General features: G+C 41.5%; 1 protein-coding gene across 1 annotated transcript; it reads left to right on the top strand.

Annotated features, from left to right (window-relative positions):
• Positions 1-2,792: 2,792 nt before the first annotated feature.
• RBM43 (RNA binding motif protein 43) lies at positions 2,793-21,569 on the top strand. The gene is made up of 4 exons (XM_065880138.1): positions 2,793-3,092; positions 9,978-10,188; positions 19,957-20,045; positions 20,838-21,569. Exons 1-4 carry the CDS (start codon positions 2,793-2,795, stop codon positions 21,567-21,569), a joined length of 1,332 nt encoding a protein of 443 aa, XP_065736210.1.
• The last annotated feature ends 2,837 nt before the right edge of the window (positions 21,570-24,406 follow it).

Raw genomic sequence — 24,406 nt, 5'->3', positions numbered from 1 at the left:
GGTTATCTTATTTTTGAGTTGTAAGAGTTCTTTTTGTATTCTGAATACAAATCCCTTATCAGATGTGTGATTTGCAAATATTTTCATGGTGTTCTTTTTTTCTAACGGCTTGGATATATTAGTCAGAGTAGGCTAGGTGATATTGCTGAAAGAAAGTTCAGTGGTTTTAAACATCAAAGTTATTTCTCATTCACATAAATTTTGTTATGGGTCCAGGCAACTCCCTCTTGCAGCTGTGTTCTATGTGTTGGCTCACTGATGCATGTTGCCTTCAATACATGCTTCTATGTGCACCAAGGCAAAGAGAGTGTTGCAGACTCTTGCACTGGCAATGAAATGCTTCCATCCAAATATGAGACATGTCAGTTCTCCTCCTATTTCATTGGCTGAATGAATCATATGGCCATGCCTAACATCAAAGGGAGAAGGGCGATCCCTCCACATGGGATTGAACTGACAACAAGTAATGTTGGTGAGCAGCACTACTGTTAGGGGAACCACTGACCAAAACCACCCGCCCTGGCCAGGCCCTACTGTAACCACTTGCATGAGTTATCTTACCACAGGAGGTCCTGGTAAGGAACATGGAACTAACAAGCTACCACCAACCGGAAGAATTCGGGAAAGGTCAAAAGGAGAGAGAAGATACCAGTCCATATGTCCTACAAACCTCCCAGAACCCTTCTTGCTGGAATCCATCTTTGCTGAGCCATGCACCCGCCACCGGGAAGGACCCTGAGTCAGAGTGATTGGCCAGAGACAACCCGGAAACTAACCCTGTCGCCATAAAACCCGAGACTGCGAGCCACATGGCAGAGCAGTTCTCCTCGTTTCCCTTACCCTGCTGCTTTCCGCCTGAGCGCCTCTTCCCAATTAAGTCTCTTGCTTTGTCAGCACGTGTGTCTCCTCAGACAATTCATTTTTGAGAGTTAGATAAGAGCCCACTCTCGGGCCCTGGAATGGGTCCCCCTTCCTGCAACACTACTGTCTATTGTGTTGGGGGGTGGTGACAGGTAAGAAAAAATAAACAAATGTATCTTCATATTTTTAGAAAGGTGTGAATGCTATTAAGATGGAATAACAGGGTGATAGAATAATAACTGGGGGGACAAATTTAGACTGGGTGATCAGAAACAGTCTCCCTGAAGAGGGCTCATTTGAGCTAAGGCTCCAATGACAGCAATGAGCCAGTTAAGTGAGTATCAGGGAGGGGCCGTCCAGGCCACGACATAGGAACAGGGTGGGGGTGGGGGATGGGGTGGGGTGGTGGTGGGGGTGGTGGGGGGTGGTGGTGCGGGCAAAGCCCCCTTGGTGGGGAAGTAAATTTTATTTAAAGTGCAATGGGAAAACAATGAAGTGTTCAGACAGGGATCAAACCTGATTTACATTTAAAAAATATCATCCTGGGTGTGGTATCCAGAATGAATTGAACAAGGCCGAAGGCAAGGCGGAGGACGCAGTTGATCTGGGTGGTAGAGATAAAGTTGGAGATAGTGTACAGTTTGTGGAATGTACTAATGAGCTAAGGAAAAGAGGAATTAAGGAAGACAAGTGAGTTCTGAGTTTAAGTTCCTCAGTGGGTGGTAGTGCTATTTACTGAGAGGGAAGAATGGGAGGAAGGTCCTATTAGGCTTCACATGCTTATCAGACATTCAAGAGGGCATTTAAGTGTAGGAATCTGAATATAAAATATAAATTGGGGAGTTATATATAGATCTACCTCATTGTTTTAAAATCTTCATAGCCTTAGGCCTTAACAGATGTGCCATCGACCATATAATAAATAGTTCTATTTCATGGTTTAAGTGGGTGGATCCCAGACTTTCCGAAAAAAATTATTGTATTCCAAGCAAGGCACAATTAAAATATCTGTACAGTATCTTAGTTCTACCCTTGCACTGTAACTTCAGTTCATTTCTGAAAGTGGAGTTGCTAATTCTAAGGATATATATGCATTTTTACTTTTCTTTATTTTTCACTTTACATTTTTGAGAGAGGCCAAAATCCTTAGAAATGCTTACACCTATCTATGCTTGCAGCAACATTGTTGTTTCCTCATACTCTGGCTGACACTGGGTATTATCAGCACTTTTTAATTTTTGCCCCTCTAATCATGGAAAAAAGGGGATCCTGTTATGATTTCAATTTGTATTTCTTAGGAGCGGAGTTGAACTTCTGCATACTAGCCAGCTATTTGCTTTTCTTACTCATGCTCCTTTGACTTTTAAGCTATGTATGTAGATTCCCTGTGTCCCTGTGGTGCCAGACTCAGGAATCTGAGCGCGGGATGGCCAGGATGGTGAGCTCTCTTTTAGCAGGGACCTTTCATCCTGTGCCCTGCGCACCTGGCCACTGGTCCTGGTCAGGGGACGAGAGGAGAAACAGGCGTGGTGCGGTGAGAACACAACTAGGGAGATAAAGATGGCATAGGAAGGGCGATCCACTGCCCACAGGACAGACACAGCACCCGGAGAGTCCCCGCATTCCCGCCGGGGAATCCCCCCGCCCCCCCCCCGCCCCCGCCCCCGCCACCCCGACCTCTCTCCAGCTTGATTTCAAAAGTTGCGAAACTACCGAGGGCGTCCGGAGAGCAACCGCCCCAGGTCCGGGCTCTCATCCCGAGGCCCCGAGACCCGAGGCCGCAGAACTGCGGGGTGGGGTGGAGGGGCTGTCTCCAAACGAGCGGGAACAGAAAACCGAAACCAAAACCCATCAGCCAGCTCCTGCCGCGCCGCCCGCGCTCCGCTAGATCTGGGCCCCGCCGGCCGCCGAGGGCGCGTCTCTCTTCCGCCATGGCAAGTTGCTTTTGCTTTGGGTTTTGCAGGGCGGAGGGGTCCTCGTCCCGTCACCACGGTCCCCCAGGAGGACGCGGAGCCGGGCAGAACGGGCGAGGGTGCGGGGTGACCGGGGAGGCGCGGGGAGGGACCCCGGAGGCAAACCTAGCCCGGTTTGCCTGCACCTGTACAGGTGGCAGTTCCGCGCGCTTCACCGCAGGCCAGCTCCAAAGGGACGCATCGCCGCGGCCTCCTCCCGCACCTAGTGCCTGGTTGTCGGGGACACAGCTGTTTGGTCGACGAGTGGACTCGCAGCCAGTGTTAGGGCTTAACTGTTGTCCTGCCACACTTTGGGAGCAGGAGAGGAGAGAATTGCCCAGAAATGGAGGCCACCGTTTCCTTTTGTAAAGGGCCAGCAAGAAGGATTCTAGCCAAGGACACAGCTGGGAAAGCAGCCTGACGTCTTAGCGGGAATTTTCTCTTGTGGCCTTAGATCTTTCTCCAGACCCAAAGGGCTCTGTGTTGTCACCATCTTTGCTGCCTAGCAAGAACAGTTAGCAAATTTAATATTTAGGCTTCCGTGTACTTTGTATCAAGCGCTTGAAAGCAGTGGCAGGGCCTTCAATTCCCGGTCAGAAGTGCCCAAGCAGTTGTGAAGTGCAAGTGCGACTTTGTTTACCGGTGGCGGTAAAGGCAACGTGAATGAAAACAGACACCTAATTTTGAGAAAAGGAATGTAAGCGAACTCAGTGAATAAATTTAATTATCTCTCCCAAGTGCTTTACTTACAAAAATAAACTCACAGTTTTTCTTTTTGTTTTCTGATACTATGGTCAAAAGTCTCTTAAAATGTATCGTTGATGCAGGGAAATTGCCGTCATTTTAATACCTGCCGACCAAAATGCTGCTCATGTTTCAAAATTCTGTATCTCCATTTGGTAACTCTTGAAAGGGCTATCTCCAAGACCTCTCTTTTTCTTCTTAACGGTGGATAGAAGACATCAATAGCCATCAAGGATAAGTTTCTTTGATTTCAAAGATAAATGTAGACATTTGAACAAAGAAATATGGTATTAGTATTGATGAGGGCAGAGGCGGAGTAAGATTTTCCGAATTTAAATTGATTTAAAGATTTTCTTTGGCACTGATGAAGAAAAGGAAGCTAATTCACTAGCCACTTATCCGTGGAGGTTGGTGTGGACTGTTAGAACCAGATGTATAGTAAATCAAGACAAATCTCATGTGAAATAAAAATCCCCTTAAAGTCTCAAAAATCTGTCATTTTTTTTCTCCTTTTCTAGAAAGAACTATTTTGGGATAATTACATCTTACCACTTGGGGCTAGGATGGAGGAACACATTTTTATATTTTTATTGTTTCCTGTGCAATTTATTTGTCCCTGAATATTTTAAGAAACTTTTCCTCCACTCCCCTAAATGAGCTCCCATAACAAAGAGTCCATAACTATTATGAGTTTCCTTTTCAGGAGACACTACCTTTGCTTTATATGTCTCAATATGAGCCATTTTCATCCTCCATTCCTCTGTCCCTTTGCTTTTGCTGTGAACTCTTTTTTTTTTTTTTATCAATTTTTTGTTGTTGTTGTTGGTTTTTTTTTTTGCTCTACGCGGACCTCTCACTGTCGTGGCCTCTCCCGTTGCGGAGCACAGGCTCCGGACGCACAGGCTCAGCGGCCATGGCTCACGGGCCCAGCTGCTCCGTGGCATGTGGGATCTTCCCGGACCGGGGCACGAACCCGTGTCCCCTGCATCAGCAGGCGGACTCTCAACCACTGCGCCACCAGGGAAGCCCTCTTTTGCATTTTTAATTAAATTTGACCGTTAGTTAAAATTCGACCTCAGCCTTCAAGGTCTCTGTTTCATGAAGCCTTCTTTGACTGCTTTAGCCAGAATTAATCTTGCTTCCTAATCCTAAGTGACCTTTATTGTGAATGGTCCTGTATCCTTCTTAGATTTTGGGGTGTTGGTCTGTTCTTCTTGTAGAGAAGTAGACCTCCTTCTTTTTGTGCCTACCAATGTTAGACCCAAACGGTCTACGAGGAATTCCAACTCGCCCAAGAACCGCCAAGAGTCGAGAGCCGCTGCAACACGCAAGAGGTTTATTAGGAGCCGATGCACCGGGGTTCCCTGAACCTCACGCAGGAGGCCGACGGGGAACCCCTAAAAGCGGAATCACATACTTTTTATAGGTTTATTTACTCATAGGGTGGGTATATTCTCACAATGATTGGGTAAATGTGGTGACTTTTGAATTCATTGGCTTAGGAACTTTTGTCCCACCTTCTGGCCGTTATAGTTGTTTGTTCATTGTGGCGGTTAGGGCGTATACCTGTTACGGGCAACTGGAAAATTACCCGCTGTCTGGCAAGTCCCCGTCAACTGAAAAACTCCAAGAATTGGTTTCGATAGGGAGAAGGAGTGGCGCACGATAGGGAGAAGAATTGGTTTCGATAGGGAGAAGGAGTGGCGCACGATAGGGAGAAGAATTGGTTTACGGGAACAAGTGAGGGGGTGGAAAGTCCCTAAAGGCCCCACACCAAGCTCTGTTGAAATGATTTGTGTATGTGCCTGCCTCCTTCTCATCCATAACTTAGAGGCTCTTTTTGTGTGTGTGTGTTGGTAATCTTAAGGCCCATTCAGGTGCCCCGCACACAATAAATGCTCAGTAAATTTTTATGGTGGAACAATTTCAGGGTGAGGGGTGTGCTTTATGTCTTTGTATGTGTCATCTTTGGTACCCAGCATATTGCCAGATATAGAACACCTGCTTCATTAATACTGTATTTGTTAATTGATTAACTAATTGACAGGATACTCTCTATTCTAAGAAATGCAGGTACATTTTTGTCACCTTATTTTATAACCACCAGCTGAAAAGTCAGAGGAGATGCTGAGAGAGTGCATATCCTGGGGGCGGTCATCATTGACTTTAGGCATTTTCTATTATTGAATTCCTGCTATGATAAATGAGGATTTCACTCAAGTAACCTCTGACTTCTCCCACCTTTCAAGCTTGAAAGTTTTAGTAATATTTTTAAATTCTCCTGTGGACTATTTTTGTAGCTTTCATAATATACTTAAAATTTTGATGGTATTACATGATTTTCAGTAATATAAGTATAGATTTTTCTTTCTATCTTTTTTTCTCAACTTCTGTTAGTTTTGCCTTTATTCTTACATTGACAGGGTTGAATGTTTCCATTTTATTCTATAATCATATTTAAGTCTTTGGTATTTTGAAGATTTAACAGAATTAGTCTAAAAGATAAAAAACAATGAGAGTGTCTATATTATTATGCAAACAGTAAATACTGTTTACAGCAGGGCCTAATAATAGTGTGCTGTGATTACTTTTTCTCCTTTTGGTCCAATGTCATGTGTATTTTTCCTTTTTCCACTTACAGAAAAATGTTCCTCGCAGCTGTGTCAAATAGATTCTTTTTTTTTGGTATTCTATAATTTACTGAAAACATGCACACTTTAATTTACTTATGATCTTTAGGCTTGGGCCCCTTCAAATGCCAGAAAGTGGAGGGGGAGGGGGCTTGCTCTGGGGTGCCAGCACCCATAATAGCAGGTCAGATTCTCCCTAGAGTGTCCATTCAGTTTTGTTTTGCCACCAGCTTTTCAACTAATCTTTCTGGGTTTGGTCCCTTTTTTCATTTCTGAGGTTCTGCCATGAAAGTTGTCACCTTTCCATTGCAACCCCCTTTTCTTTATTCTGGATTCCCTCTGTCTTATCCTTCCACATACTTCTGTATCTTTTCCGTCTACAGGAAATTGTTGAAATCTCCTCTATGCTGCTGATTGCTCCCCTTAATTGTGTTTATTCTCTTTTTTATTCTTCTACTTTCATTTTAAGATGCTCCTGGGTTAGAATGGACATTGTGTGTGTGCTTAGACTGTTTTCTTGATCAGGGAGGTCAGAAGCTGTTTGCCTATCCCCAGTGAAGTCCTACTCTGAGTATATAGAGTCCTCTGAACTGAAAAGCGAAACATCTTTATGATCTATTAACCATTACTTGGACCTGTGAGAAATCCTGTCCTCCCTGGGGGTAATTTAGGATAGATTATGTCTGAGCTCTGGTGTAATCAAGCTGGGCTACCTATATATGCATTGGGAGAAGTTTATAGGTCCACTCCCCTAAATGAGCTGGGGAACAAATTAAAACCTTAATACAAGAAGTTCACAGAGAGTGAGCCCAGGGAAGGATCTACTTGCACTTGGTCCTCTGTTCCCAGGGTGGCACAGTGTACAATAGCATGTGCTCTCAGTGGTTGAATTCTATTTCAGGTATGTGGTGGAAGGCAGGGTTTACTTCACTGTAGCTCCAATGTTATTTCCAGGGTTTTATTTTTTTATGGTGACTTTTTCCTAATTTTACCAAAAAAAAAGAAAAAAGAGAATGTGTTTTTTATTACCTTCTGTACTTTCAACTCTACAGTCAAGAAAACATACAGCTAACTCCAAACTCCAAAATTTTGTGGTTACCTTGACTTTTTGTTTTCTTTTTTTAACATCTTTATTGGAGTATAATTGCTTTACAATGGTGTGTTAGTTTCTGCTGTATAACAAAGTGAATCAGCTATACATAAACATATATCCCCATATCTCCTCCCTCTTGTGTCTCCCTCCCACCCTCCCTATCCCACCCCTCTAGGTGGTCACAGAGCACCGAGCTGATCTCCCTGTGCTATGTGGCTGCTTCCCACTAGCTATCTATTTTTCATTTGGTAGTGTATATATGTCCATGCCCCTCTCTCACTTCGTCCCAGCTTATCCTTCCCCCTCCCCGTGTCCTCAGGTACATTCTCTACATCTGCATCTTTATTCCTATCCTGCCCCTAGGTTCTTCATAACCACTTTTTTTTTTTAGATTCCATATATATGTGTTAGCATACGGTATTTGTTTTTCTCTTTCTGACTTAACTTCACTCTTTAATACAGTCTCTAGGTCCATCCACCTTGCTACAAATAACTCAATTTCGTTTCCTTTTATGGCTGAGTAATATTCCATTGTATATATGTGCCATATCTTTATCTGTTCATCTGTCAATGGATGCTTAGGTTGCTTCCATGTCCTGGCTATTGTAAATAGAGCTGCAATGAACATTTTGGTACAGGACTCTTTTTGAATTATGGTTTTCACAGGGTATATACCCAGTAGTGGGATTGCTGGGCCGTATGGTAGTTCTATTTTTAGTTTTTTAAGGAAACTCCATACTGTTCCCCATAGTGGCTGTATCAATTTACATTCCCACCAACATTATAGGAGGGTTCCCTTTTCTCCACACCCTCTCCAGCAGTTATTGTTTGTAGGTTTTTTGATGATGGCCATTCTGACAGTGTGTGGTGATACCTCACTGTAGTTTTTGTTTTGTTTTGTTTTGTTTTTTTGCAGTACGCGGGCCTCTCACTGTTGTGGCCTCTCCCGTTGCGGAGCACAGGCTCCGGACGCGCATGCTCAGTGGCCATGGCTCACGGGCGCAGCCGCTCCGTGGCATGTGGGATCCTCCCAGACCGGGGCACAAACTCGTGTCCCCTGCATCAGCAGGCGGACTGTCAACCACTGTACCAACCAGGGAAGCCCCTCATTGTAGTTTTGATTTGCATTTCTCTAATGATAAATGATATTGAGCAGACTTTCATGTGTTTGTTGGCAATGTGTATATCTTCTTTGGAGAAATGTCTATTTAGGTCTTCTGCCCATTTTTGGATTGGGTTGTTTGTTTTTTTGATATTGAGCTGCATGAGCTGCTTGTAAAGTTTGGAGATTAATCCTTTGTCAGTTGCTTCATTTGCAGATATTTTCCCCCATTCTGAGGGTTGTGTTTTCATCTTGTTTATGGTTTCCTGTGCAAAAGCCTTTAAGTTTCCCTATGTCCCATTTGTTTATTTTTGTTTTTATTTTCATTTTGCTAGGAGATGGGTCAAAAAGGATCTTGCTGTGATTTATGTCATAGAGTGTTCTGCCTATGTTTTCCTCTAAGACTTTGATAGAGTCTGGCCTTACATTTAGGTCTTTAATCCATTTTAAGGTTATTTTGGTGTATGGTGTTAGGGAGTGTTCTAATTTCATTCTTTTACATGTAGCTGTCCAGTTTTCCCAGCACCACTTATTGAAGAGGCTCTCTTTTCTCCACTGTATATTCATGTCTCCTTTATCAAAGATAAGGTGACCATATGTGCGTGGGTTTATCTCTGGGCTTTCTATCCTGTTCCATTGATCTATCTTTCTGTTTTTGTGCCAGTACCATACTGTCTTGATTACTGTAGCTTTGTAGTATAGTCTGAAGTCAGGGAGCCTGATTCCTCCAGCTCCGTTTTTCGTTCTCAAGATTGCTTTTGCTATTCGGGGTCTTTTGTGTTTCCATACAGATTGTGAAATTTTTTGTTCTAGTTCTTTGAAAAATGCCAGTGGTAGTTTGATAGGGATTGCATTGAATCTGTAGACTGCTTTGGGTAGTAGAGTCATTTTCACAATGTTGATTCTTCCAATCCAAGAACATGGTATATCTCTCCATCTGTTTGTATCATCTTTAATTTCTTTCATCAGTGTCTTACAGTTTTCTGCGTACAGGTCTTTTGTCTCCTTAGGTAGGTTTATTCCTAGGTATTTTGTTTTTTTTTTCATTGGTTAGCTTGACTTTTAAAAAAATTTTGATGTAAAAAATTTATATCTCGGGACTTCCCTGGCAGTCCAGTGGTTAAGACTTCCCCTTCCCATGCAGGTGGTCCCTGGTCAAGGAGCTAAGATCCCACATGCCTCAGGGCCAAAAAACCAAAACATAAAGCAGAAGCAATTTTATAACAAATTCAACAAAGACTTTAAAAATGGTCTACATCAAAAAAAAAATCTTAAAAAAAATTTATATCTCAATCTTTTCCTTTGTGATTACAATTATTTTTAGGTCTTTCTAAAATCAGACAAATGTTAACCAGTGTTTTCCATTTATTAAAAAAAGGGGTTTCCTTTTTACATTTTAACTCTCAGATTTATATAGAGTTTATGCTGGCATATGGTATGAGACCAGGCTCTAAACTTAATATTTGTTTTCAAGTATCTAATCAATTGCAAGAGCGCCTTTATTGAATATAATAGCTTTTCCCACTGTTGTGTAACATTGCCTATATTAAGCAGAATCCTATATATTTGAAGAGTATCCTACTGTGTTTTTGCAGGCATCAGTTGTGAAGGTCAAGGAATCCGAAGTTTCTGAAAGAACAATTGTAGTTGCTGGTCTTCCAATTGGTTCCATTAATGATCAGTCGCTGACCATATTAGTGAAGAGTCACTTTCAAGATATTGAGAATGAGGGTGGAGTTGTTGAAGATGTGATATATCCAACAAGAACCAAGGGAGTTGCATATGTAACATTCAAAGAAAAAAAAGGTATTTCCCAATCAAGTTTTTGTAATCTTAGAAATACTTCTGTAACGAAATTAAAAATTGAATTTCATTAAAATAATTCATGGGACTGGTAAAGTTTAAAGTGTATTTAAAAAATAATAATTCTGTGTTTTTAACATCTTTATTGGAGTATAATTGCTTTAGAATGGTGTGTTAGTTTCTGCTTTATAACAAAGTGAATCAGTTATACATATACCTATGTCCCCATATCTCTTCCCTCTCGTGTCTCCCTCCTTCCCACCCTCCCTATCCCACCCCTCTAGGTGGTCACAAAGCACCAAGCTGATCTCCCTGTGCTACGCGGCTGCTTCCCACTAGCTATCTATTTTATGTTTGGCAGTGTATATATGTCCATGCCACTCTTTCACTTTTTCTCAGCTTACCCTTCCACCTCCCTGTATCCTCAAGTCCATTCTCAAGTAGGTCTGCGTCTTTATTCTCATCTTGCCCCTAGGTTCTTCATGACCTTTTTTTTTTTTTTTAGATTCCGTATATATGTGTTAGCATACGGTATTTGTTTTTCTCTTTATGACTTACTTCACCCTGTATGACAGACTTTAGGTCCATCCACCTCACTACAAATAACTCAATTTCGTTTCTTTTTATGACTGAGTAATATTCCACTGTATATATGTGCCACTCTTCTTTATCCATTCATCTGTTGATGAACACTTAGGTTGCTTCCATGTCCTGGCTATTGTAAATAGAGCTGCAATGAACATTGTGGTACATGACTCTATCTGAATTATGGTTTTCTCAGGGTATATGCCCAGTAGTGGGATTGCTGGGTCATATGGTAGTTCTATTTTTAGTTTTTTAAGGAACCTCCTCCATACTGTTCTCCATAGCAGCTGTATCAATTTACATTCCTTTTTCTCCGCACCCTCTCCAGCATTTATTGTTTGTAGATTTTTTGATGATGGCCATTCTGACTAGTGTGAGATGATATCTCATTGTAGTTTTGATTTGCATTTCTCTAATGATTAATGATGTTGAGCATTCTTTCATGTGTTTGTTGGCAATCGGTATATCTTGTTTGGAGAAATGTCTATTTAGGTCTTCTGCCCATTTTTGGATAGGATTGTTTGTTTTTTTTGATATTGAGCTGCATGAGCTGCTTGTAAATTTTGGAGATTAATCCTTTGTCAGTTGCTTCTGTTACAAATATTTTCTCCCATTCTGAGGGTTGTCTTTTGGTCTTGTTTATGGTTTCCTTTGCTGTGCAAAAGCTTTTAATGTTCATTAGGTCCCATTTGTTTATTTTTGTTTTTATTTCCATTACTCTAGAAGGTGGGTCAAAAACGATCTTGCTGTGATTTATGTCATAGAGTGTTCTGCCTATGTACTCCTGTAAGAGTTTGATAGTGTCTGGCCTCACATTTAGGTCTTTAATCCATTTTGAGTTTATTTTTCTGTATGGTGTTAGGGAGTGTTCTAATTTCATTCTTTTACATGTAGCTGTCCAGTTTTCCCAGCACCACTTATTGAAGAGGCTGTCTTTTCTCCACTGTATATTCATGTCTCCTTTATCAAAGATAAGGTGACCATATGTGCGTGGGTTTATCTCTGGGCTTTCTATCCTGTTCCATTGATCTCTATTTCTGTTTTTGTGCAAGTACAATACTGTCTCGATTACTGTAGCTTTGTAGTATAGTCTGAAGTCAGGGAGCCTGATTCCTCCAGCTCTGTTTTTCTTTCTCAAGATTGCTTTGGCTATTCGGGGTCTTTTGTGTTTCCATACAAATTGTGAAATTTTTTGTTCTAGTTCTTTGAAAAATGCTAGTGGTAGTTTGATAAGGATTGCATTGAATCTGTAGATTTCTTTGGATAGTAGGGTCATTTTCACAGTGTTGATTCTTCCAATCAAGAACATGGTGTATCTCTCCATTTATTTGTATCATCTTTAATTTCTTTCATGAGAGTCTTATAATTTTCTGCATATAGGTCTTTTGTCTCCTTAGGTAGGTTTATTCCTAGATATTTTATTCTTTTTGTTGCAATGGTAAATGGGAGTATTTTCTTAATTTCACTTTCAGATTTTTCATCATTCGTGTATAGGAATGTTAGAGATTTCTGTGCATTAATTTTGTATCCTGCTACTTTACCAAATTCATTGATTAGCTCTAGTAGTTTTCGGGTAGCATCTTTAGGATTCTTTAAGTATTGTATCATGTTATCTACAAACAGTGACAGCTTTACTTCTTCTTTTCTGATTTGGATTCCTTTTATGTCTTTTTCTTCTCTGATTGCTGTGGCTAAAACTTCCAAAACTATGTAGAATAAAAGTGGTGAGAGTGGGCAACCTTGTCTTGTTCCTGATCTTAGTGGAAATGCTTTCAGTTTTTCACCAATGAGGATGATGTTGGCTGGGGGTTTGTCATATATGGCCTTTATTATGTTGAGGAAAGTTCCCTCTATGCCTACTTTCTGGAGGGTTTTTTATCATAAATTGGTGTTGAATTTTGTGAAAAGCTTTCTCTGCATCTATTGGGATGATCATATTGTTTTTCTCCTTCAATTTGTTAATATGGTGTATCACATTGTTTGATTTGTGTATATTGAAGAATCCTTGCATTCCTGGGATTAACCCTACTTGATCATGGTGTATGATCCTTTTAATGTGCTGCTGGATTCTGTTTGCTAGTATTTTGTTGAGGATTTTTGCATCTATGTTCATCAGTGATATTGGCCTGTAGTTTTCTCTCTTTGTGACATCGTTGTCCAGTTTTGGTATCAGGGTGATAGTGGCCTCGTAGAATGAGTTTGGGAGTGTTCCTCCCTCTGCTATATTTTGTAAGAGTTTTAGAAGGACAGGTGTTAGCTCTTCTCTAAATGTCTGATAGAATTCGCTTTTGAAGCCATCTGGTCCTGGGCTCTTTTTTGTTGGAGGATTTTTAATTACAGTTTCAATTTCAGTGCTTGTGATTGGTCTGTTTATATTTTCTATTTCTTCCTGATTCAGTCTCGGAAGGTTGTGCTTTTCTAAGAATTTGTCCATTTCTTCCGGGTTGTCCATTTTATTGGCATATAGTTGCTTGTAGTAATGTCTCATGATTCTTTGTATTTCTGCAGTGTCAGTTGTTACTTCTCCTTTTTCATTTCTAATTCTATTGATTTGAGTCTTCTCCCTTTTTTTCTTGATGAGTCTGGCTAATGGTTTATCAATTTTGTTTATCTTCTCAAAGAACTAGCTTTTAGGTTTATTGATCTTTGCTATCATTTCCCTTATTTCCTTTTCATTTATTTCTGATCTGATCTTTATGATGTCTTTCTTTCTGCTAACTTTGGGGTTTTTTGTTTCTTCTTTCTCTAATTGCTTTAGGTGTAAGGTTGGGTTATTTGAGATGTTCCTTGTTCTTATGGTAGGATTGTATTGCTATAAACTTCCCTCTTAGAACTGCTTTTGCTGCATACCATAGGTTTTGGGTTGTAGTGTCTCCATTGTCATTTGTTTCTAGGTATTTTTTGATTTCCTCTTTGATTTCTTCAGTGATCTCTTGGTTATTAAGTAGTGTGTTGTTTAGCTTCCATGTGTTTGTATCTTTTACAGATTTTTTTCCCTGTAATTGTTATCTAGTCTCATAGCGTTGTGGTTGGAAAAGATACTTGATACAATTTCAATCTTCTTAAATTTACCAAGGTTTGATTTGTGATCCAAGATATGATCTATCCTGGAGAATGTTCCATGAGCACTTGAGAAGGAAGAGTAGTCTGTTGTTTTTGGATGGAATGTCCTATATATATATAACTGGAGTCCATTTTGTTTAATGTATCATTTAAAGCTTGTGTTTCCTTATTTATTTTCATTTTGGATGATCTGTCCATTGGTTAAAGTGGGGTGTTAAAGTCCCCTACTCTGATTGTTTTCCTGTGGATTTCCCCTTTTATGGCAGTTAGTATTTGACTTATGTATTGAGGTACTCTTCTGTGGAGTGCATAAATATCTACAATTCTTTTATCTTCTTCTTGGATTGATCCCTTGATCATTATGTAGTGTCCTTCTTTGTCTCGTAATATTCTTTGTTTTAAAGACTATTTCACCTGATATGAGAATTGCTACTCCAGCTTTCTTTTGATTTCCATTTGCATGGAATATCTTTTTCCATCCCCTCACTTTCAGCCTGTATGTGTCCTTAGGTCTGAAGTGGGTCTCTTGTAGACGGCATATATGTGGGTCTTGTTTTTGTATACATTCAACGAGTCTATGTCTTTTGGTTGGAGCATTTAATTCATTTACGTTTAAGGTAGTTATTGATATGTATGTTCCTATTACCATTTTCTTAATTGTTTTGGGTTTATTATTGTAGGTCTTTTCCTTCTCTTGTGTTTCCTGCCTAGAGAAGTTCCTTTAGCATTTGGTGGTGTTTTGGTGGTGCTGAATTCTTTTAACTTTTGCTTGTCTGTAAAGGTTTTAATTTCTCTGTCGAATCTGAATGAGATCCTTGCTGGATAGAGTAATCTTGGCTGTAGGTTTTTCTCCTTCATCACTTTAAATATGTCCTGCCACTCCCTTCTGGCTTGCAGAGTTCCTGCTGAAACGTCAGCTGTTAACCTTATGGGGATTCCCTTGTGTGTTATATGTTGTTTTTCCCTTGCTGCTTTTAATATTTTTTCTTTGTATTTAACTTTTGATAGTTTGATTAATATGTGTCTTGGCGTGTTTCTCCTTTGGTTTATCCTATATGGGACTCTGTGCTTCTTGGACTTGATTAACTATTTCCTTTCCCATATTAGGGAAGCTTTCAACTATAATCTCTTCAAATTTTGTTTTTCTCTTCTTCTTCTGGAACCCCTATAATTCGAATGTTCGTACGTTTAATATTGTCCCAGAAGTCTCTTAGGCTGTCTTCATTTCTTTTCATTCTTTTTTCTTTATTCTGCTTTGCAGTAGTTATTTCCACTCTTATCTTCCAGGTCACTTATCACTTATCAGTCCTTCTGCCTCAGTTATTCTGCTATTGATCCCTTCTAGAGAATTTTAAATTTCATTTATTGTGTTGTTCATCTCTCTTTGTTTGCTCTTTAGTTCTTCTAGGTCCTTGTTAAGCGTTTCTTGTATTTTCTCCATTCTACTCCCAAGATTTTGGATCATCTTTACTATCATTATTCTGAATTCTTTTTCAGGTAGGCTGCCTATTTCCTCTTCATTTGTTTTGTCTGGTGGGTTTTTGCCTTGCTCCTTCATCTGCTGTGTTTCTGTCTTCTCCTTTTTCTTAACTTACTGTGTTTGGGGTCTGCTTTTCGCAGGCTGCAGGTTTGTAGTTCCCGTTGTTTTTGGTGTCTGTCTCCAGTGGCTAAGGTTGGTTCAGTGGGCTGTGTAGGCTTCCTGGTGGAGGGGACTAGTGCCTGTGTTCTGGTGGATGAGGCTGGATCTTGTCTTTCTGTTGGGCAGGTCCACGTCTGGTGGTGTGTTGTGGGGTGTCTGTGGCCTTATTATGATTTTAGGCAGCCTCTCTGCTAATGGGTGGAGTTGTGTTCCTGTCTTGCTAGTTGTTTGGCATAGGGTGTCCTGCACTGTAGCTTGCTGGTCGTTAAATGGAGCTGGGTCTTGGCGTTGAGATGGAGATCTCTGGGAGATTTTTGCTGTTTGATATTATGTGGAGCTAAGAGGTCTCTTGTGGACCAGTGTCCTGAACTTGGCTCTTCTACCTCAGAGACACAGCGCTGACGCCTGGCTGGAGCACCAAGAGCCTTTCATCCACACAGCTCAGAATAAAACGGAGAAAAAGTAGAAAGAAAGAAAGAAAGAGGAAGATAAAATGAAGTAAAATAAAATAAAATAATTAAAATAAAATATAATTATTAAGAAAAAAAATTTTTTAAGTAAAAAAAAAAACAAAACAGAAAAATGGACAGACAGAATCCTAGGAGAAATGGTAAAAGCAAAGCTATATAGGCAATATCACACATAGAAGCATAGACATACACACTCACAAAAGGAGAAATAGGGAAAAAATATATATATACCATTGTTCCCAAAGTCCACCTCCTCAATTTGGGATGATTTGTTGTCTATTCAGGTATTCCACAGATGCAGGGTACATCAAATTGATTGTGGAGATTTAATCCGCTGCTCCTAAGGCTGCTGGGAGAGATTTCCCTTTCTCTTTGTTCGCACAGCTCCTGGGGTTCAGCTTTGGATTTGGCCCTACCTCTGCATGTAGGTCACCTTAGCGCGTCTGATTTTTGCTCAGGCAGGATGGGGTTAAAGGAGCAGTTGATTCGGGGGCTCTGGCTCACTCAAGCCGGGGGGAAGGAGGGGTACGGCTTGCGGGGCGCGCCTGTGGCAGCAGAGACCGGCGTGATGTTGCACCAGCCTGTGGCGTGCCGTGCGTTCTCCCTGGGAAGTTGTCCCTGGATCACGGGACCCTGGTGGGCTGTGGTGCCAGGGTCCCGTGGCAGGCTGCACAGGCTCCCGGGAGGGGAGGTGTGGAGAGTGACTTATGCTTGCACACAGGCTTCTTGGTGGTGGCAGCAACAGCCTTAGCGTCCCATGCTGGTCTCTGGGGTCCGTGCTGATAGCCGCGGTTCCCAACCGTCTCTGGAGCTCCTTTAAGCAGCGCTCTGAATCCCCTCTCCTTGCGCACCAGGAAACGAAGAGGCAAGAAAAAGTCTCTTGTCTCTTCAGCAGCTCCATACTTTTCCTGGACTGCCTCCTGGCTAGCCGTGGCGCACTAACCCCTCCAGGCTGTGTTCATGCTGCCAACCCCAGTCCTCTCCCTGGGATCTGACCTCCGAAGCCCGAGCCTCAGCTCCCAGACCCCGCCCACCCTGGCGGGTGAGCAGACAAGCTTCTCGGGCTGGTGCGTGCTGGTCGGCACCGATCCTCTGTGCGGGAATCTCTTCGCTTTGCCCTCCGCACCCCTGTTGCTGTGCTCTCCTCCGTGGCTACGACGTTCCCGCCCGTCTGCCACTTGCAGTCTCTGCCCTCGAAGGGGCTTCCTAGTGTGTGGAAACCTTTCCTCCTTCACAGCTCTCTCTCACTGGTGCCGGTCCCGTCCCTATTCTTTTTTTTTTTTTTTTTTTTTTTGCGGTCCGCGGGCCTCTCACTGCTGTGGCCTCTCCCGTTGCGGAGCACAGGCTCCGGACGCGCAGGCTCAGTGGCCATGGCTCACGGGCCCAGCCGCTCTGCGGCATATGGGATCCTCCCGGACCAGGGCACGAACCCGTGTCCCTTGCATCGGCAGGCGGACTCTCAACCCCTGCGCCACCAGGGAAGCCCCCGTCCCTATTCTTTGTCTCTGTTTTTTCTTTTTTCTTTTGCACTACCCAGGTATGTGAGGAGTTTCTTGCCTTCTGGGAGGTCTGAGGTCTTCTGCCAGTGTTCAGTAGGTGTTCTGTAGGAGCTGTTCCACCTGCAGATGTGTTTCTGATGTTTTGTGGGGAGGAAGGTGATCTCCGCGTCTTACTCTTCCGCCATCTTGAAGCTCCTCCTCAATAATTCTATTCTTGAGTATAAAAGTGGCACAATAATGTGTTAAGTGGGAATAAATGCAAAAATGTCTCATGATAGAGTTGTCAATAACTGGAAATCTTAAAGACTTCTTTTTTTCTATATTTTAAATCTGTCTATATCTTGGGATAAAGGTGATATATTTTATTGTAGAAAATTTGTAAAATGCAGAAACTGCCCCCACAAAAGTTATCTATAATCTCACAAAAAAGATAAATACTTGGAGAATTTTGAGGTGGCTTCAGCAATATAATTATACCATTTGCTTCTCTTTGATCAAACCAACAAATGGATATTCTCACATAGTATCTGCTTTATTACTGGGAAAGTTGGACTGAAGGTACATGGCTTGGATCTGAGGTCAGAGTGAGCCATTCTGTTCCCCACCCCCAACCTGACATAAGTGAGGAAGTTGGGTCTGCAGAGCTATTCACCCCTCCAGCCTCATGGATGGGGCAGCCTTCTGTACAGCATAGTGGCTGGTAGAATAAATTGCCAAAGAAGGGTGAGTCTCCATGCCAGCCTTTTGGAGGTAAAAGTACTACATAAGGGTAGGAGCAGAAGAGACCTTGCTCTGCTTGAGGGAAGATAGGGTCCAGAGAGAGATCCAAAAGACTGTGGGTTATCAGTACCTTTATCTCTCACCATTAGTTATGTCATTCCTTCTCAATGGGGATGTTCAGGTAAGGGATGGCAGGAAGGGCTCCTTATTATTTCTCTGAGGGGAACGTAGAAGTTAATAATTTTATATTATTGAGGGAAATTATTAGTGTTGTGTATTGCATTGATTAACTCAGAGAGAGAAAGAGAGGGCTCATTCATTCATTTATTCCCAAGTATTTATTGAGTGCCTATTACTTTTCAGGCACCATTCTAGGCCTTGAGGTTATACAGCAATGAATGAAATAGGCAAAATGTTTTTTTTTTATGAAGCATACATCTGTGGAGAGATAATAAACAAGCCAATAAATGAATATATAATTGTGTGCTTTATTTATTTGTATATTTATATATACTTATATATTTATACATATTAATATATAATATGGTGCTATAAAAATATAAAGAAGAATAAAGGGATAGAATGTGATGGATAGTGCTACTTTAGGTAGAGTGGGTAGGAAAATACTCTGTTTGGGTGACATTTGAACAGAGACTTGAATGAAGTAAGGGAATGACTCATGCAGATTAGGGGGAAGAAAATTCTAGGCACAGGGAAGGACTGGGAAACATTCTCTGAGGGGCAGCCTGCTGGGCGTTCTGAAGAGCAGTGGGGAGGTTCGTGTGACTGGAGTGGAATGAGCAAGGAGGAGAGAATAGGAGATGTGGTTAGATGGGCAGCTGGGACCAGCTTATGTTTAGGAGCACATGGGTCAAAGCAAGGTGTCTGGATTTTATTCTAGGTGACATGGGAAGCCATTGGAGGGTTTTAAGCAGAGCACTGACAGAATGTGATGGCCTTTTTTAATGTGATCCATCTGGCAGCCGTGTGGAGAATAAGAGCTACTAGTCGGTGCTGGTTTTGACTAGGGTGGTAGCAGGGCAGGTGATTGAGAACTGGTGGGTGTTCAGAATTTGTAGATGGACTAAGTGTCATTTTCTGAGATGCTGAACAGAGGAGGAAGAGTACTTTTGGAAGGGAGGTAGTTATTAAGAGTTGAATTTTGGTCGTTGAGACGTCTATTCAGATAATGAAGTAGAGATTTCCACAGGCAGAAGGGAGAAAGGTCGATGTTGAAGAAAGGATTTTCGAGGTGATGCATAGAGAGATGATGTCTAAAGCTGTGGAAATTGTTGACATCACCCAGGGGGTGGGTGTAAGGTTAGCGAAGAGGTGTGAGGCCTGAGGCGGCGGGGCAGGGACGTGGGAGGGGGCATGCCAAAGCCTAGAGAATGGGGAGATAGAATGGGGATAATTAGCGAAGGAGACTGAGCAGGTCAGCCAGTGAATTAGAGGAAAACAAACCAGGACAGTGTGATATCCTGGATTCAGGAAGATGAAGTCTCCTCATGACCATAATTAACAGAGTGGTGGGGGATTTACTTTTAGGTGTTTGTTATGTATTATGTATAACATACAAAACATGCAAGTGTCTTACGTATGTATGTATACATATATATGTATAAATTTTAATGTGTTAAAGTAGAAGGAAAAACTATGTAAATGCTGAATTTAGAGGAAACACAGAAAAAATCTTAGGTATTTTAAAAGAATTGAACATCTTTATTATCATTAATTAAAATAATTATTAGTGTATTGTGCCACAAACACTTCTGGTGGCCCTTTTTCCACTTAGTTGCAGAGAATGTCATCAGAAAAAAGAAACACTATCTAGCAGAGATGGTCAGACCCGCTCAACTCACCGTCTCCCATTTTAGTGAAAAGGTAAGTGTAATGCTGATTATCTGGATCCCATTTCTTCTGCAGAGTATCTCCTCTACATAGGAGGCACAAAGCACCCTCATCCCATGACTTCTAGAAAAGAAAGTGCAAACTCCTGTTAACCTGAGTCAGTGTTAAAGGTCAAACCTGTGTCTTGAAATTTTTTCGTTATTGCCTGGTCATTTTTATGTTTCTCTATGACCCTCTTAATGCTTTTAAAGTGACAGTGAGCTTTTATGCTGTCATGGATGATGTCAGGCATCTACCTAAAGACTTCTTTTCTGGGGGAAAAAACAATTAGGATGAACATTAAAAAGGAGCTTTGAAGACACAGTAAAGGTGGAAGTAAGAGGAAAAAGTAAAATTCAAAGCATTGGTTTAAAACTTTATTCTGTAAGAAACCTAGGGTTCTGTGCAGCCATCTGAGGAACTTCTAACTTGGAGGGCTCTCTACGGGGACCCCTATCCAGAGCAGAACCAGAACAGTGTACTCCTCTGGGTTCTGCTTAAGACTTTGTTTCAAAAAAGCATTCTGCCTCTGAAAAAATATTTGACCACCTCTATTTAGGGTAATCCAGTGAGAAATGTGAATCCCAAATCGAACACTGTGGCCTTGATAGGGTTGTGGCATCCGTCTGATGGGCAGCGATGGCGCAAGAAGCCAGCTGTGCTAGGCAGTTGAGGCCTGGTTTAGGGGCTACTGCAGGGGAGACCAAGAAAGTGGCAGAAAAAGAATGTGTTTATGTAGTCTGCTCCACTAGGTGGTGCTGTCTTAATTTCTCTGTTTAATTTTAGGTCTTCAGCTCTGTAAATGCTGTCCTTGATCTTTCTGTTTTTCGGAGTCAAATTGGTCTGAGAAGTCTGGTAATGGACCTGAAAATGGAAATCCCAGCTTTATGCTTCAGTCCTTTGGAAGCTAATGGAAGAATCTCCGTTCAAGGATCATTTCTGGCTATCAAGAAGCTCAAAGAGTCTTTGCTATTAAAAGCAAGTTCTCTTTTAGAAAAAAACAGGAATAGGCAGAGCCCCAGAGGGAGTACATGGGAAAGTAGTCACTCTTTAAAGCCACCCAGGTCCTCAACACCTGAGACTATGAGAAGAGGAGAAAGGCTTGTTCTCGACACAGATATTTTCCTTTACCTGAAAAAGATGAGCGGATTTTATGAAAGCACACTGAAAAAATTTCATGCTCTATGTCAAGAGACAGTGGATGGTGAAATTACCACACTTTGTATAAGGAATGCTCAAGGTGGTTCTCAGCCAAACAATGAAAAACAGGTAAAAGAGCTCATTGAGAAATATTCACATGCTCTTCACTTCGGGCTTAGAAAGGAGACATTTATTTTGGAAGGAAAGGAAAATAGAGAGAAAAGAAATATTAAGCTGGCATGTAAGCAACTAAGTTCAAGGTACCTTCAGGTTCTGGTTAATTTTTATCATACGCACATTGACATTATAGGATCTTCTTCTGACACGTACTTGTTTAAAAAAGAGGTCATGAAATTAATAAGGCAGAAAGTTAGGTAATAAAATCCTCAGCAATAGTAATAAGAATGGCTGCTGCCTTCCCTTACTGAGCAGTGGTGACGTCATGAGTGATCCCAGCTTTACAGACATTATCTCATTTAATTCTTTTTTTTGGCTGTGCCGCACAGCTTGCGGGATCTTAGTTTCCCAACCAGGGATCAAACCTGGGCCCCCTGCCGTGGAAGTGTGGAGTCCTAACCACTGGATGCCAGGGAATTCCCTATCTCATTTAATTCTTGTGAACATCTTTCATCACAGGCATTTCCATCCTCATGTTATAGGGGAAGAAACTAGGATTTGAATAGGTGAAAACACTTGTCTGAAGTTATGTACCTGCCCATCAGCAGGAGTTAAACCCAAAGATAATATCTAAGGTATAAAACTTCAAAAATTATAAAACTAAATTTAAAGAAACTTCACTTTCTCTGCAACCCCAAATTCTTAGAAAAAAGAGGTAGCCTTCATTCTAACATATAAGAAGTTTGGATGATTATTATGCCATTGGCAATTTCTTAACATTTACAAAATTTGCGTTTACTCCAAATAGAATTAGAATCCTAGCAAAACTCACTTGAAAAGCTACTTACATGCTATTTCTGATGCAGGTAGTCATTACTTGACCAAATCCCATATTAGTATAAGGCTACTGGATATACAGAACATTTTTACTGCTGCTTACTTAGCCTAAGTGCTTACATAAAATGTTGGTTCTCCTGTTGGAATTATGAAGGGAGTATAGTGTCTATTTTATAATTGTATTGTAAAATTAATAGCATTTCAGGAATAAGATCATGGATGATAAGAATAATAGCAAACACTTACTTGCTAGGCATAATTTTAAGTGCATTACATATCTTTACTCATTCAGTCCTGACAGCAGCCCTGTGAGGTAGGTGCTATCTTTATCCCCCTTTCACACATGAGGAAACTGGTGCCTAGTGATGTAATGTAACTTGCCCATGGCTCTGATTACCGAACGGTGCTTCTCCCTTTTGTAGTCTCTCACAATTCTACTTAAACAACTGAGAAATGTTTCCTTAAAGATGACAGAAGGATTTGAAAATTCTTTACTGAAGGGTAGCCAGAGCTTGTAAGTCATTTGGCTGTCTGTGACTGACCTGCATTTAACTTAGCATTAAGCCAATTTTAAGTACCGGGGACACTGCAGAGACCCTCCCAGGATAATAAAATGATACATCTTGCTCATCTCAAAGTAAACAAACATGGTTACGATGATTTGAACTGTTTATATCAGTAGAAAAGCATAAGAAAAATCTATATGCTTTCATTTTTCTTAGCTACCTAAATCCCAAATATGTAAATGATTTCTATTTCTTTAAATATGTTATTTCACTTCTGTATGACTAAACTTTTTGCGTGGGAAAATTCTCTTTATATGAAGTGTCCAATAAGGTATCTTTAAAAAGGTGTTTGACTTTCATTTTGCTTCTAGGGGTTTGTCTCAGTCTGGGTCCAGTCGGGAGAGAGAAGGCACACAGTAATTTGAACAGGGAAACTTTAATATAAAGAATTATTAACTATGATGGGATTGGAATAATGAGGGATTGGCTCATAAGAAACAGAGAAAACTCTACCAGATAATAGGAGTAACAGATATAAGGAGTAGTTTAGACAGAGCACCCAGGGAAAACCTCCCCCACCCACCCTACAGCCCCGAACTTAGATCCAGACTTTGCCATAGGGTTTGTGCCAGGGAATCTTGCTGGAGATCCATCCTCTAGGGTACTGGAGGAATCTGTGTAGAAGGTGTCTCTCCAGCGACCCTCCATTACAACATGCCTGAGGGGATTTCTGGGGGGAGCTGCTGGTGGCCGGGTGCCGCTGGCCATTTGGTACTATGGGCGCTCAGTGCTGGGGAGGCCTTGGGTTTGGGCGTTGGACACTGGAGCAGCTGCCCCTGCTGCATGAGCCTAATGCTGGAGAAGCTGCGTGTGCTGGAGAAGCTGTGTATGGGGGACCCTTCCTCTGCTGGGAACCCGGATTCTGAGGAGCCTGCTAATTGAACACACTGAAGGAGGAACAAGGCTCTTTCCTCCTGCAGTGCCTCTCCAGCGCCCTCTACTGAGAAAGCTTAATATCTTGCCAGCTACAAAGGAAGGATAAAGGGCCCAAATTTGTTTTTACTGAGTAGGCATATAGGATGAATTTAAAGCTGAGTCAATAAATTGATAACTGGCAGTTATATTTGATACCTACCAAGGCTTTCATTATTACCACAAATTTAATACCAATAGAATAGTCTTTCAGGGACTTCCTTGGTGGAGCAGTGGTTAAGAATCCACCTGCCAATGCTGGGGACACAGGTTCGACCCCTGGTCCGGGAAGATCCTATGTGCTGCGGAGCAACTAAGCCCGTGTGCCACAACTACTGAGCCTGCGCTCTAGAGCCTGTGAGCCACAACTACTGAGCCCGTGTGCCACAGCTATTGAAGCCCGCGCCTAGAACCCGTGCTCTGCAACAAGAGAAGTCACTGCAATGAGAAGCCCTCACACTGCAACAAGGAGTAGCCCCTGCTCACCGCAACTAGAGAAAGCTCTCACAAAGTAACGAAGACCCAACACAGTCAAAAATAAATAAATAAATGAAAAAAAATCCTATTAAAAAAATAGTCTTTCAACAAAGAGCTGGATCAGAATACTGAGGCTCATTCCTTGACTGGATAGACACTGAACGCTAATTGGTTTATGGGTATGAATATAGCATCTTCTGCTTGAGAAGATTATGTAATTCAGGTGTTTTACATATTGCTGTCCATTTTAGAGTTCATTTAATAGCACTGTCCTTATAATATGCTAGTCATGTAACCAATTTCTAT

Source organism: Phocoena phocoena, chromosome 7 (assembly GCF_963924675.1).
Source record: "Phocoena phocoena chromosome 7, mPhoPho1.1, whole genome shotgun sequence".
Taxonomy (NCBI): Eukaryota; Metazoa; Chordata; class Mammalia; order Artiodactyla; family Phocoenidae; genus Phocoena; species Phocoena phocoena.
Note: the sequence above shows the minus strand (reverse complement) of the source record. Positions and strands in the feature narration are given on the sequence as shown.

Coding starts and splice junctions, on each gene's coding strand:
- RBM43 (XM_065880138.1), top strand. CDS start 2,793: ATGGCAAGTTGCTTTTGCTTTGGGTTTTGCAGGGCGGAGGGGTCCTCG. Junction 10,189..19,956: donor AACATTCAAAGAAAAAAAAG/GTATTTCCCAAT, acceptor TTTTCCACTTAG/TTGCAGAGAATGTCATCAGA. Junction 20,046..20,837: donor TCTCCCATTTTAGTGAAAAG/GTAAGTGTAATG, acceptor GTTTAATTTTAG/GTCTTCAGCTCTGTAAATGC.